Here is a 14,165-nt window from a genome sequence, read left to right as displayed (position 1 = left end):
TTACACCTGGAAAGCTTGTAGTTCTCTCCTTCTTGTAAGATAAGAATTTCAGCCTGATACATTAATTTCATTTAGTTTAAAAAATCCATTCTGGTTACAAAATAATAAAGTTTATAATTTGCTCATTTTTAATCTGCAGGAAAAATTCTGTTTTTTTTTTTTTTTTTTTTTTTTTTTTTTAACAAATACTTAAATGTCTGCATTCTACTTCATATTTTTTGTTTCTCCATCATTCATAATTCATTCAGATTTTTTCTCAAATAGAGCTTCAGAGTTAAATTCCTCTCCAACACAGTTCACCAAACTGGGACAAGCATGAAAAACCCACTATCTTGATAAAGTGCGTTTTTTTTTCAAAATTTGCTGCATATTGAACATATTTACTGCAGAAATAAACTTAACATTATTATACTTGTTAGCTCCCTCTCCCTGTTCACCACTTACTTTGGCTCAACATGCTGCCTGCAGCGGGTGAAAATGGATGAGTTTAATGCTTTTACCCCCTGTATCCCTTTAGAACTGGAGGTTTCCTTAAGGTTTAGAGGGGAGAGACATCACAGAATGGTTTCTCCTAGATGTCATATGTCCAACGGTACCAGTACTGACTGACACACAGACGTGTACAGGTTTTAATAGTATGGAAATACAGTGAAGCACCGTTTATATGTTTCTCTTTTATACGTTTTTATCAATTATACGTTTTTTGAATTGGTCCCTGGAGAGTCTAATATACATTAACCTGTACCAATTATACATTTTTTCATTTGTAGGCTTTTTCATACAGTCCCTTCAAAAACGTATAAACGGTGTTTCACTGTAGTATGGAATTGGATCTATACCAAGTCCAAAAATTTCCATCTTCTTTTCTGGGCAACTTATTAAGCATTAGAAAGTAAAACTGCATATGAATTTCATATTTCACAATTATTTCTTTAAATACCTAGGAGACCAAAATAAGCAGTAATTATTTCAATTATTTTCAATGTTCTTTTTTTGTTTTGTTGGGAAACATACTTTGATAAGCTGTAACAGGGAATATCTTTTTTTAACAGCAGCTTACTGCAAGATTGCGGAGTGAAAAAGTTACATTACAATCATCACATGATATTGGCCAAAAGTAACCAACCTGTGTGATGACTGCATCATATTCCCCAAACTGTGACCATACTTAAATAATCATAACATATTCCCATTTTATTATAGGCAAGATTTATTCTGTGACTTAATAATTACTAATTTTAATACTGTTCACATTTTATTTTCAAATTCTTGATTTGATGAGTTTCAAAATACCTGGTATTATTTAAATGTTCTTATGATTTATGCTGCCGTTTTTGTTTTATAACTTTTTCATAGGTTGTGGGGAAAAAAACTGCCAAAAATACTTAACAACAAAGTATATTTTGGCATATTACAAGGAGCAGTTTTTAAAAAAAATCGACTCATACAATAATGAATAATTCTAGAAAAGATATTTTTGATAATATTTCATAGAAATATTAAACTGTTTTCAAATTCATGCATTTATTCTTTAATTTCTACATTTTTAGACAATATATTCAAGTATAAATGGATGTTTGATTTGAAATTATGTATAACTCCTCTGTAAATAGCACAAGTTTTAAAGCAATAGTTTGGCACAATATTAAAAATGATTCAACAACCCCAAAAAACACAGGTTTTTCATTACAAATCCAGGTATTTGATCAAAAACTCAGGCAAACTGGGCTTTTTCAGAAAAAAAAAAAAAAAAAAAAAAAACTCTAGGTTCTATTTAAAACCTGCTTCTTACATAGAAAAGTACAACTTCCTAGAAACATTTATTCTTCTCTCAATCTTATAAAACCATACAAGTACAAAAATTTCTAAAACCAGTTACCTTCATGGACACGATATTGCTTTCCTAAGAGCCACACTGGTTCTGTCAATTTTTTCAAATCAACGTAATCGATGATGCCAGGTTCATAGGTGATGCAAGCTGTAAATTTAAACACTAAACTCAGAATTGCAACTAAATCAATAACATTCAAACAATTTTCATTGGTTAAAATAAGTATTAATGTTTCTGATGATTGAGAAAAAAAATAGTTTGTATGGTTTTGTCAGGGACAATTTTACTATGCATTTATTTTGGTTTTAAGAGATCTAGAATAGCAGTATACAAATATTTTTAGTTGCTATTTATGAGTGTATACCATGAAAAATGAAAATACACTGTGGAGCAACAACATGACAATACATTTCAACAGGGTTCCCCAACATATATCATGATTTTTATCACGATATATATCCGATATTTATTTTGAAAATGTCATGATATTTTGATATTTATTTTTTCAACTACGGTATTTTCAAAATGAAAAGTTTCATTTTTCTAATAATATTGTTCATTTATTATTAAAACTAACCAAAAAGGTTATGTACTATATTTTCATGATGTATTAATACATCATTAACATAACAAAGTTGTATAATATTCCTTTTTTACTTGTATTTTATATTCATAAAATTATTAGTAATGTAACAATTTTAATTCATATTAATAATGCCTTTAAATATTAAGCATTGCTCAGAAAGAAAGAAAATGTTATGACTGCAATTCTGAATCATATAACAGTGCAAAAGTAGCTAACAGAAGAAAAAGGAGTATACAGCTAATGCTAAATTAACTCCATTGAAATTGATAGAAATATATACAAATACAAAAGTGACGACCAGCAACAGGCTCTGGGCCCAGCTAGACTGGTTCTAGTCAATTTACAATACCCAGTGAAGATCAATGGCCCTCTTAAAACTGTCTACTCCTTTGCTCATTACCACCTCTTCCGGTAAGCTGTTCCAAGGTTCCACTACCCTGCTAAAATAATAATTTTTCCTAATATCCATGTTAGCCTGAGATTTAAATAGCTTAAAACAATGACCCCTTGTCCTGTTTTCAGTGCTAAACTTTAGCCCCGTAACATTTTTCGTTTTAATAAATTTAAACAGCTGAATCATGTCCCCTCGGTCTCTTCTTTGCTCAAGACTGTACATTTTTAGCCTTCTAAGCCTGGAATCATAATCTAAGTGGGAAAGCCCACTTAATAGCCTTGTAGCCCGCCTTTGAACCCTTTCCAATACATTAATGTCTTTCTTAAGATAAGGAGACCAAAACTGAACAGCATACTCCAAATGGGGTCTTACCAAACTTCTATATAAGGGCAGAAGAACTTCATTAGATTTATTTGAAATAGATCTATTGATAAACCCAAGCATCTTATTGGCTTTGTTGCTAGCAATGCTGCACTGTTGGCTAAACTTTAAATCCTGACTTATTAAGACCCCCAGATCAGTAACTTTGTCTGCCTGACTAATGACTGAACCTTGCAAATAATAACTTGTACACTTATTTCCATGCCCTAAATGTAGCACTTGACATTTCCCAACATTAACAGCCATACCCCGTTTATCAGCCCACTCCGTAATATGATCTAGATCCTCTTGCAGCTGATTTGCTTGTTCTTCTTTTTCTACAGTCGCCATAAGTTTGACATCATCAGTAAAACAATTCATGTTCCCAGAAATATTTTTGTGAATATCGTTCATAAAGACAATGAACAAAACAGGCCCTAACACTGATCCTTGAGGAACCCCGCTTAAGACCTCACTCCAATTAGAATAATTTCCCCTTACAACTACCCTTTGTTTCCTTCCGGTCAGCCAGTTTTTTACCCAAATGAAAGTTTTCCCTCCTATTCCCATATCAGCTAATTTGCTAAGTAGAGCAACATGCGGTACCTTATCGAAAGCTTTTTGAAAATCAATGTAAACAACATCTACAAGCTTCTTATTGTCCAAAGCCGTGGTAACTTTTTCATAGAAATGTAATAAATTAGTTGCACAAGATTTACCTTTCCTGAAACCGTACTGAAAACTAGTCAATAGATTATTAGTCTCTAGAAAATTTACTATCTTAATTTTCATCAATGTTTCAAAAATTTTGCAAACCACCGAATATAAAATGAAATATTAGATATAAATAATGAAAGAAACCTTAATTTTAAGTCTACACAATGTAATTATAATATGAGAAACTAAAGAGTGATCTGAGGATGCATTTACTATTTTAAAGACTTTAGTTTGTGCTAATTGAAAATATCGGAAATATATATCAAAATATCGGATATTTTTGATATTTTCCAACACTGTATTTCAAGCTATTTTTATTTATATTGGCTTTTTATCAAGAAAATCAGTTTAAAATATACAAAAAAATTCTTCCATTGTGGAGTTGAACCTCGTTAACACGAAATGAACAGGACCTGGACCAAGAATATTACTTCATGTTAACGAGATTTCATCTTGAACAGTAAATTAAGAAGTGATTTTGCATTAACAAGGATTGACTGCATATTTCGAAGAGGCAGAATAGTAAATTAGTATTCGGCCAAAGTCAAAAATTTGATACCTATCAGCCGAACATTTGTTGTAAGTACTATAATTAATCCTCACAAACATACCCTCTTAAATATAGCATACACCAACAAAATTAACAAGTTAAGATGCAAATCTTTCATGCTTGTTTTGATTATTTATGAAATTCAAATTTATGAAAAGTGAAAAAAACTGGCACGTAGCTTATTGGGAAGTAATTTATAAACACAAATGTGACATCCAGCAACAGGCTCTGCATCCAGCTAGGCTGGTCCTAGTCAGTTTATAAATCCTCAATGTAGAACGCAATCAACCCACTTTGCTCATTTTACCGTCTCTTCCAATAAGCTGTTCCAAGTGCCCACAGCCCTGCTAAAAAGTAATTTTTCCTAATTTTCAAGTTAGCCTGAGACTTGAATCCTTAAAACAACAACCCCTCGTCCTGATATCCGTGCAAAAATTTAACCTGTTAATATCTTTCATTTTGATAAATTAAAACAACTGAATAAAATCTCCTCTGACTCTGCTCTGCACAAGGCTATACTTATTAAGCCTATTAAGTATGTTATCATAGTCTAAATCTGTAAGTCCCGTTACGAGTCTAGTAACCCTTTTCAATACAGAAATATCTTTCCTGAGATAAGGAGACCAAAACTGAACTGCATACTCCAAATGAGGTCTTACTAAACTCCTATATAAAGGCAGAAGAACCTTCTCAGTAGTTGTTTGAAATACATCTATAGATAAACCCAAGAATTCTGTTGACTTTGTAGCTTGCAATGCTGCACTGTTGACTAAACTAAAAATCCTGATTTTAGAATCAGCACTAAGAAAAATCTGTCAGTCGAATGGGAAATTTAAAAATTATGAAACACTTCCCACAGGCATCAGCTGCAGGATTGCTCTTGTTAAGCTTTTTTTTTTTTTCAATTGGAAAATGCGAACCATCTAAAGTAATTTGATTAATTGTGAACTTAGTTTAATACGCGCCCCACTTTGATTATGTCTGTTGACAATGATAATTTTCTACTTCAAGTTGGGAATTGAGATACATTTGAGAGCGTGTGATTTTGATATATATAAGAGAGAGAAGAAACTATAATGTAAAAAATAAACGATAATGCCCCTCTGTGTGGGGTCTCATCTTTCCATGTGTCATAACATTAAAGATGAGTATCATACAAGAAAACATACCAGCATATATTTCTTCCATTACAGCAGCAGATTTTGCGAGTAGTATTATTTTATTGAAATGTAATTTTATTTTAAGTAAACATCAAGGGTACCGAAACAAAAATTCAAAAGAATCATTTCTACAAACATTACGTGGATGCAGCCATGCTTTGCTGTCGAAAAGATCAGATGACAGATGAGCGAAAATGATTAATGCGAAAATATTTAAGAATGGTCTGCAGACTCTCTTTGGATAAATTGATAGTAAAAAGAGAAAATAAATGCTTGAGTCACATGCTTTATTTCGGATTTAATTACTTGTTTTGTGGTTTGAATGTGAAGTAATATTATTACAAGAAGAAAAGAAATGTACTGATAAAAATACTATTAATTTCACTTTATTTTCACTACTCATTACTTGAAGAACATTCAACCATGTTTAATGAACATTATTTGATGAAGCACGTGTTTTGTTTCACTCATTTAAAATTTTACTTTTTTCCCTTTAAATTTTTCATTTTCAAATTACTACTTCAATTTTTGGCAACACATTGGCAGCACAGACGCCGCTGTTGTTCCGTTGTTTTGGTAATGTCAGTTCAGTTTTTAAAATAATGGAAGAAATGTTCAGTTTTTTGTAGCTTTGAAATGCAAAGATACTGAAAACTTATATTCTGAAGAAACTATTTTTATTTCGCAGTGAACGTATGATAATTTTTTATATTTCTGATTTCTAATCTCATATCCAGTTCCGATTTTTCTATTTGTGTATGTTTTATGAAGATTGTAATTGCGTATTTTATAATTATTGTTTTACGAAGAGACCCCTAGGGAATTAAAAATTAACCCTCTGGGGTGAATGAGCGGTTCAATTCAACCATATTACTAACCTAAAATATAAAACTACTCAGTGAGAACTTGAGTTTTTATTTACTGAAAGGAAGAACAACCGCAACAGGCCTCCGGCAATATAATCCTCTCCAATGTTCTTCCTAATCACGGAGCGCGATTTTCAATTCTTCTGCATTGGAAACCCATAATTTCTTCATGCCGTTTTTTTGCATAAGAACACCAAACAATTTTTTCAAAAATGTAAAAAATAACTAGGTTGCTTAACAGTGGTGTCAGAACTGTATAGCAATTGTCATACCAGGTAAAGGTTCCTTTACTGTCGACAGATAAATTTCCCCATCGCAATCATTACAATTTTGTTATCTATACCAAGTTTAGAGAAGTTCCTTAGCTCTTTTGTTGATTTTAAAGCATCATTAATATGTTTAAATGAAATGAAAAACCAAATGCAGAACCTGCCTGAGTCCTTGAAGATTTAAAGTTTTTTTTTTCAGTAGGAATGAACTAAGCAGTGCTAACTCTTTACTGATGTTTACAAATACAGTAGAATCCTAATAATTTGGATTAATTGGGATCCGACGAAATCCGGAATATTGAAAATCCGGATAATTTAAAAAGAGTAAAATAAAACATACTACTTACTGAAAATCATCTTTTTATATGAAACACATAGAATAGAAACAATAAACATGTTTACTTTGTTACTGTAAAGTCTGTAACCTTTATAATAACAAAGTAATCGAGGAAAAAAAATTGATTCAGAAGTTGCATTGCCAAGAAAAGAGAACTCAATCAACGACATAACACGGTCTTGCCCGTGAAGATTAAATAAATTAATGTTATAGAAATTTGACAATCGCTTCTCAAATTAAAAAAATTGATTGATCCGGATTATCCGAACTAACGGGTTCTAAATTTGCGGGGTTCTACTCTACTCTCTCTCAATCAAGGGGCAATTCCAGAGAAAAGGGGGAAAAGTGGCAGAATTAAAAAAAAAAGTTGAAATTTTAAAATTAATTTGAATTCTGAAGTTTTGAATTCAAATTATGTTTTTCGCAATCACGAGTTGCGACAGGACCCTACTCATTGGTTACTACCCCATTCGCTTGTTTCTAGAAACGGTTCCTGTCCCTTCTCTTGGGTGGTTACGTAAGTTTAGTTGTGTATGTGTAGGCTTGTGTGTGTGCGTAGACCTGTGTGTATGATCGCTGGCGTGTGTGTCTGTGTAAAGGCGCCTGTGTGTGTATGAGCGTACGTGTGTGTAGGATGCCACCGACCAGGAGCAGATGCTACCGGGAGGAGTCGGCGCCTGCAGAGGACGGTGGGTTTGAAAAAGGAACCGGACATCAAGGACGGTCAAATGAAAACAATTAGCAATCATGATTGCTCAATAATCATTTCCTCACTTGGTATCAATAGAAAGGTAATTATCTAAAGTGTATGTAAATGAGAAAAATATGCAGCAAAAAGCAAAATTAATTAGAGTTCTGGGGCTTCAAATTAGGTTGTTATAACCATGTTCTCAAGAGTAACTTTTTTTATACCCCTAAGTATGGCTGTTTGAGACTTACGTTGTTTGCATTTTTCAAATATTCTCTCTAAAATATGCTTCTTGGAACTCTCTAGAAGAGTTATATACAAAAAAATTACATTTTAACTGCAAAACGTAATTTTTAAGGATTTTTTTATATAAGGCGTTTTTGTAATTCTACGTCTGACACTAAATTGGCTGAAAGTTTATATTATGTAAAACTGAGGGGAGATTTTTACAAAATATTTTGCTTGCAAGTAATGATTTCATATGTAATTAAAAATAATCATTTAAATTAAATTTCAAAAAAAATAGTTATGCTTTAATTAATGATCAGAAAAATTTCTACGTCCAACCCCAATATTTTTGTAACAAACTAGGTTTATAAATATACGAAAATTCCTGGTTATGTAAATAATTCATACATGTTATGCATGCCTAATTATGTCTTTATATTTATATTTTACATAACAAAATTTGAAAGAACATATACACAATATTTTGACTGGAGAAAGTATCTGAAGATAAGAAATGAGTCTCATGTGTTTATCAATAGTAATTAACGTAGTTATGTATAAAATTATGAATATTTAAGAAGCATTAGGAAGACTTGGTTCAAAAATAACACACCTCCCCTCCCAAGTTTTCGCTTAAAAACTCTCAAGTATTTTTGTGAACTCACACCAACCCCTGCTTGTGCCTCAAAATGCTCCGTTTCATTTTCAACAATTTGTAACCAACATCCAAATTTCTTACTATTTGTTTATAAATTATGTTTTCCTTTATTAAAATTCTATAAATCAATCTTCATTTTTTTTTCACCCTAGAGCCCCCAGCAATTTGTTTCAATGCTCTAACTTAAATACCGCAGGAGTTATTTGCGTTTTTAGAGCTCGAACTTTTTTAGGCTTTGCTAAAATTTAGGCATTACTTTCTTCATTGAATCTTTCAGTAAAAAGCAAAGGAATTGTCCCACAATTTTATTTTTGACACCACTGAAAAGGGCGGCTTTTTTTACTCCAGCTCTAAACTCGACCTATGGTCAAAAAAGGTAAAAGTAACCTTCTATCTCCAAAGGGAAAAAAGTTACAAGCCATTAAAAATAAAGTTCGAATAATATCATCTCCATTAAAATTATTGATGTTATATTTGGTGTTGCAAAATATAATACTAGACACCAGGAGTATGAAAGCGACTCTTCAAACATACAAAACTGTAGTTTTGCAATGCTCAGGAGCTTCTTAGTTCTTATGGCTCTGCATGTTGGTACAAGTTATTTTGAAACCCAAAGAAGGGGTGCTTTTCGATCCAAAGGGAGCTCATAATGCATTTTTAATCTGTTTCTTTCTAATTGACAATTTAAATCTTAGCAAATAAAATAAGATTGTGGAGTAACCTTCGAGGGTTGGTGAGCGTTAGCGAGCAGGGGGCAAAGTCACCTAGTATATTAAAAAAGTCCATTCTTTTCATTTTCTGCATCAATTTTAAGTTAAAAATAATGCTTATATCGTATTTCAGTCTTTTAAACTAAAGGTTGACCGATAAAAGCATCATTAATGAAAACAATTTTAAAACCATTTTGTTTTCTTAATCATTTTTTTTTCCTTACTCAAATGTCAATGGTGCAAATGCTCCATTACAATGATGTACCATAGAAATTTTTTTCAACAATACTTTTTGCAAAAAGCTTAATAATATAAAGCAATATCCATGTACTATACACCGCTGCAATTTATCTGACTTTTGTTTTAGCATAATTAAGTATACTTTCATTCACAGGGCTGAGATTTTTTCGCCTTTTGCGAGAATTCCGGCTTTCTCTGTTGGCTTTTGAAATCATTCCTCTTTTTTTGGCCTCTTTCAGGCCTCGTATCTCTCCTATTTTTCTTAATAGTCTGAAAAGAATCCGATTTTTCTTAATTTTCAGTCTCTATTTTCTTATTCTTTCTATTTTTCCCCATCAAATATTCATCCTCCTCAATATTTGCCAGAAACGTTTGTTGGATACCATTCCTTTTCCCCATGATTTTATGATTTTTTTTGGATTCCCTTCATTCTTGCATTCAGATTGATCAAAAAATAAAAGAAATATAGCGGGGAACAATAGCAAAACCAGGAAAAACGTAAGAAATTCTGCAAAACAGGAGAATTTTCACTATTTTTTGAGTCGGAATCCAAGATTCAGAAAATTCCGAAATCCGGAAAGGTTGCGGTCTTTAGCATTCAGGATTTGGGGTCCCATACTGTACTAAAAGGGTCATCTTATATTCAAGCATGTAGAGTACAGTAGAGTCAAAAGTCCGAGTCTCGAAAGTTCGAGGTTCCGCTTAATCCGAGGTGCTTCATCCATATTTTAAATTTAATTTTTTGTCGCTCAAAAAATATTTTCATTAAAATCTGAAAATAGAAATTTTGCTTCTATAAAACTAATTAATTTCCAACAGGAAATAAGGAAATGACATTCAGAAGTTTTTTTCAACAGCTCCCAAATAGACACTCAATATTTGACTGAAAGATATGTATTACGACTACAAGATATTTATTCAAAGATGCCTTGGAAATAATAACTTGATAAGAAAAATTGATGTTTATTTTTGACAGAGAACATGTTAACATCCCTTTTGGAGTATCTAATTCCAATAAAAAAGTAGGTGTACGACTCGACGCCACAGGAGATTCAAAAAGGAAAATTTTCACTACTAACTGTTTGTTTTTGTGTTAATGCGAGATACCTTTCGTACATATGCACTCTGATAGATACAGAAAACTCGTCAAAATGATATCGGGCGCAATCGAAATGCATGTTTTGGTTCTTAAAACTGCACACATAAATCCGCACTAATATCATGAAAACTAAAATTATAATTCGTTTAGACGCAATTAAAGCGTAAATGTATGTTTAAATTTGAGTAATAAATTTTGTGTGAAGAAAATACTCCTTTTTCTTCACACAAGGAAGTAAAACTTGTCCCTTCTATGTCGTCCAAAGAGTCAATTTTCAATTTGGAAGAATTTTCCGCATAATCGGAGTTTTCAGTAATCCAAAGTGAAATGAGCCCCAATTAACTCAGATTTTCGAGACTGTACTGTATTTGTTCTTGCCATGTTTTAAATTCAATTTGAACACATTGTTTATGTGTCTTTTTTCAAATCTGAGTTTATTTCTTTACTCCCCAGAAATTTAATTTCCTCCATGGAGGGCGAGGACAACTCTGCTACAAATGCAGAAGCTGCAGAAGCCCAGTTGGAGGAGCCCCCTCCCCCCCAACCGAGACCCAGGGGGAGGAGGCGTCGAGCCGCCATCTACAACCAGGACGATGATCCCGAGACACTCAAGGAGAAGAAGAAAAAGAGAGCTGTGGAGCTCAAGCTCAAAAACCTGAAGTGTAAGTGTCATATTTGCTTGATAAATAAAATTATGCTCAGAAATAATTTCTAGCGGTCTGAGCAGAAGAAATTTTGCTTCATTTATGGGCCCTTTACAAAATTCTATCTATCTGGACCCTATCTCCAATAATACCTGTAAAAATTTTGCTTCTCAGTTCTTGTAACTTCATTTATTATTATTATTATTTTTTTTTTTAAAGCCAACTTCTATGTGATCAACTGTACAGAACTTTTGAAAATACAAATGTGGTCTGTCAAATAATTAGTCCCCAACAAGGATCTATGGCCCTCTTAACCTGTTCTGGAAGTCAGTTCGCAGAAGATAGCGCTCCCTCAGGACGGCAGCTGTTACACGCAGACTGTACGCACAGGTCGGGGCAATTTCTCCCGCTAAGCCTAATATGCAATTTCGAAAAGTATGCATGCATAATAATGGATAAAATGAAAATTTAAGTAGAAATGAAAATATTTTTTAATATATGATAAAATATATCAAAATTTCAATCATAACAAAAAATTGGATGAAAATAATTGATATTTAACAGTAAAAATGCAAAATATATTGTTTTTACAATAATTAAAAGTACCAAAATTAAACTATATATTTTCTACATGTTGGGGAGAATTTCTAATCTAATAATATCTCCCCAATATTTCCTTTAATACTTGCAGAGTGAGTTCTGAAATAAGACTAACAAACTATTTCTGACTTGCATGACGTTTGTTAAACAATAAAGTAAATAGATAAAAATATACTAAGAACGTAATCATTATATATATATCTCCATGTGCTATTCAAGCACGAAAAAACTAATGCAGCAATGCAAACTGCATGACTATCGACTAAAATACTTCGACGAAGAAACCCATTAGGAAATAAACTAACTCCAGCTCGTCATTTTCAAGAAGGGCAAGCGGCACGAATAAGCAAGTTCGAATACCAATCTAGCGACCGGCCTACAACGATGAGAGATAATCAAAGAGAAAGAACATAAGCCGCGAGCAGTTTAAATATCCCCCGGGTCATTAACATATCCGAGTCACGTGAACGGACACTCGTCACTACTATCGTTAAGCACACGTGCTATCAGATTCCTTCTAGAAGCTTCCATGTGACATCATCCACTACGGAGTTCTCGCCAGAGGTGGACGAAAGTGAAACCTAACATTCGGTCGATTTGACCTCTGTGAATGAGTGCTGATAAGTGTCTTTTATCCCAGTCATGCAGAATGATTGGTAATACATTGTAAGTAACAAAAAACATTCTTTTACTATTGTTGTTGTGAGGTGATGAGATAGGATTATTTACTGTTGTTATTAACAGGCATTTATGCCTAACACTGCAAAACAGGAAAAATATTTGCACTTAATATTATGAAATACTTGAATATTATAACAATTAATATTTTAAAGCCTCATGAAAAATTTCAAAGCACAGATAGCATTTTACACTCATGCGTAAAGTTACGTCTTTTATTTTGCTTTGAACAAATTACACATCTCTGTCTAAGTTCTTTGCCTTCTTTTGCAGCGTATGATTTTCGAAAGCAACTGCTGTATGAAGAACTCCAACAAAAATAATTTATAGTTGTTTCAGCGTGACCCAAAAGATCCATAGATGGATCAGTCATAAATTAAGATATTTCCTCCTCGGAAAGATAACGTGTTCACCCTGGCTACCAAATGAACGTAAAAGTAAAACCCCTTTGCTAGAATATCTCCCCTCCAGTCCCATTATAAATGGATCCGAAACTAGGAAGAGCCACTTCAAAATGAGTGTACGTTTCCCTTCTCACTTGTGAGCACATGTTTATATTTTCTTTCACGAAATCCAATAAATCAAAGACACTTGACAGACTCCATTCTGACGTCAGACAGAGAAATACTAATGCAGGAGAGCAATCATTTAAACAGAACATGGACAAGTAAGTAACGCCATCGAATAGTAAACATTTCGTTCCAAATCCAAAACGCAGAATAGCGTCGTTAGGCCAGCTGCATACTACTTACCGTAACTCACGGATGCGTTTTTCGTCTCTGAAGAACCACCTAGCGCTGATGCAAAGACGCCTCGTTCGTCTCGAACGGGTTCAAGTTATACATCCCCTTGCTTTTTATCGCTTCTTCCAGTAAGCTAAGCTGTTCCGAGTGCCCACGGCCCTACTAAAGTAGTAATTTTTTTGTTTTACTAAAGTAGTAATTTTTCCTAATTTCCAGATTAGCCTGAGATTTGAACAGCTAAAGACAATGACCCTTCGTCCTGTTTTCTGTGCAAAAGTTTTACCCCCTAAAATCTTTCATTTTGATAACTTTAAATGACTGAATCATGTACCCTCTGACTGTCCTTTGCTCCAGGCAATACATATTAAGCCTTTTAAGTCTGGTTGCATAATCTAAACCTGAAAGTCCTCTTTCTAGTCTATTTGATTTCTTTGAACTCTTTCCAATAAAGAAATATCAGTCTTGAGCTAGCACAAAACCAAAATTGGGTATTTCCCATACTTTTCATGCAATGAGGCTTTTACTGTATTACTTTACCGGCAGATAGTATAAAATTGTGCTAGAATATCTTGGTGTTGATTTCTTTAGTGGTGCTAAAATGTTTGCTCTTAAGTCCGAAAGATGTACTTGTTTTTGAGTGTTGTTTGAGAAAAGTGTTCAGAAATTTTGCCGATGTATTACTTATCTCATTTTTTCTATTAAATTGTTTGACCTTAAATGACAATTCTTGCAGCTAATGTAAATAAAGCCAGAATCTTCAAAACAAAAGAATTTTTTGATGGTGTGTGTCTTATTTACACTGATTAT

At 32.9% G+C, this 14,165-nt stretch overlaps 2 protein-coding genes across 2 annotated transcripts in view; one reads left to right on the top strand and one right to left on the bottom strand.

Annotated features, from left to right (window-relative positions):
• Positions 1-5,775, bottom strand: part of LOC129217683 (cysteine protease ATG4B-like) — a 36,541-nt gene extending 30,766 nt beyond the window's left edge. Inside the window, exons 1-2 of the mRNA XM_054852017.1 lie at positions 5,608-5,775; positions 1,880-1,978 (exon numbers count right to left, since the gene is read on the bottom strand). Of these exons, the coding sequence (XP_054707992.1) occupies positions 1,880-1,978; positions 5,608-5,626 (118 nt within the window). The 5' untranslated portion in view covers positions 5,627-5,775. The remainder of the gene's footprint in view (positions 1-1,879; positions 1,979-5,607) is intronic.
• A 390-nt stretch (positions 5,776-6,165) lies between these two features.
• Positions 6,166-14,165, top strand: part of LOC129216811 (protein DEK-like) — a 31,769-nt gene continuing 23,769 nt past the window's right edge. Inside the window, exons 1-2 of the mRNA XM_054851027.1 lie at positions 6,166-6,291; positions 11,147-11,355. Coding sequence (XP_054707002.1) covers positions 11,163-11,355 — 193 coding nt within the window. The 5' untranslated portion in view covers positions 6,166-6,291; positions 11,147-11,162. The remainder of the gene's footprint in view (positions 6,292-11,146; positions 11,356-14,165) is intronic.

This window comes from Uloborus diversus, chromosome 2 (assembly GCF_026930045.1).
Source record: "Uloborus diversus isolate 005 chromosome 2, Udiv.v.3.1, whole genome shotgun sequence".
In the NCBI taxonomy this organism is placed as follows: domain Eukaryota; kingdom Metazoa; phylum Arthropoda; class Arachnida; order Araneae; family Uloboridae; genus Uloborus; species Uloborus diversus.
Note: the sequence above shows the minus strand (reverse complement) of the source record. Positions and strands in the feature narration are given on the sequence as shown.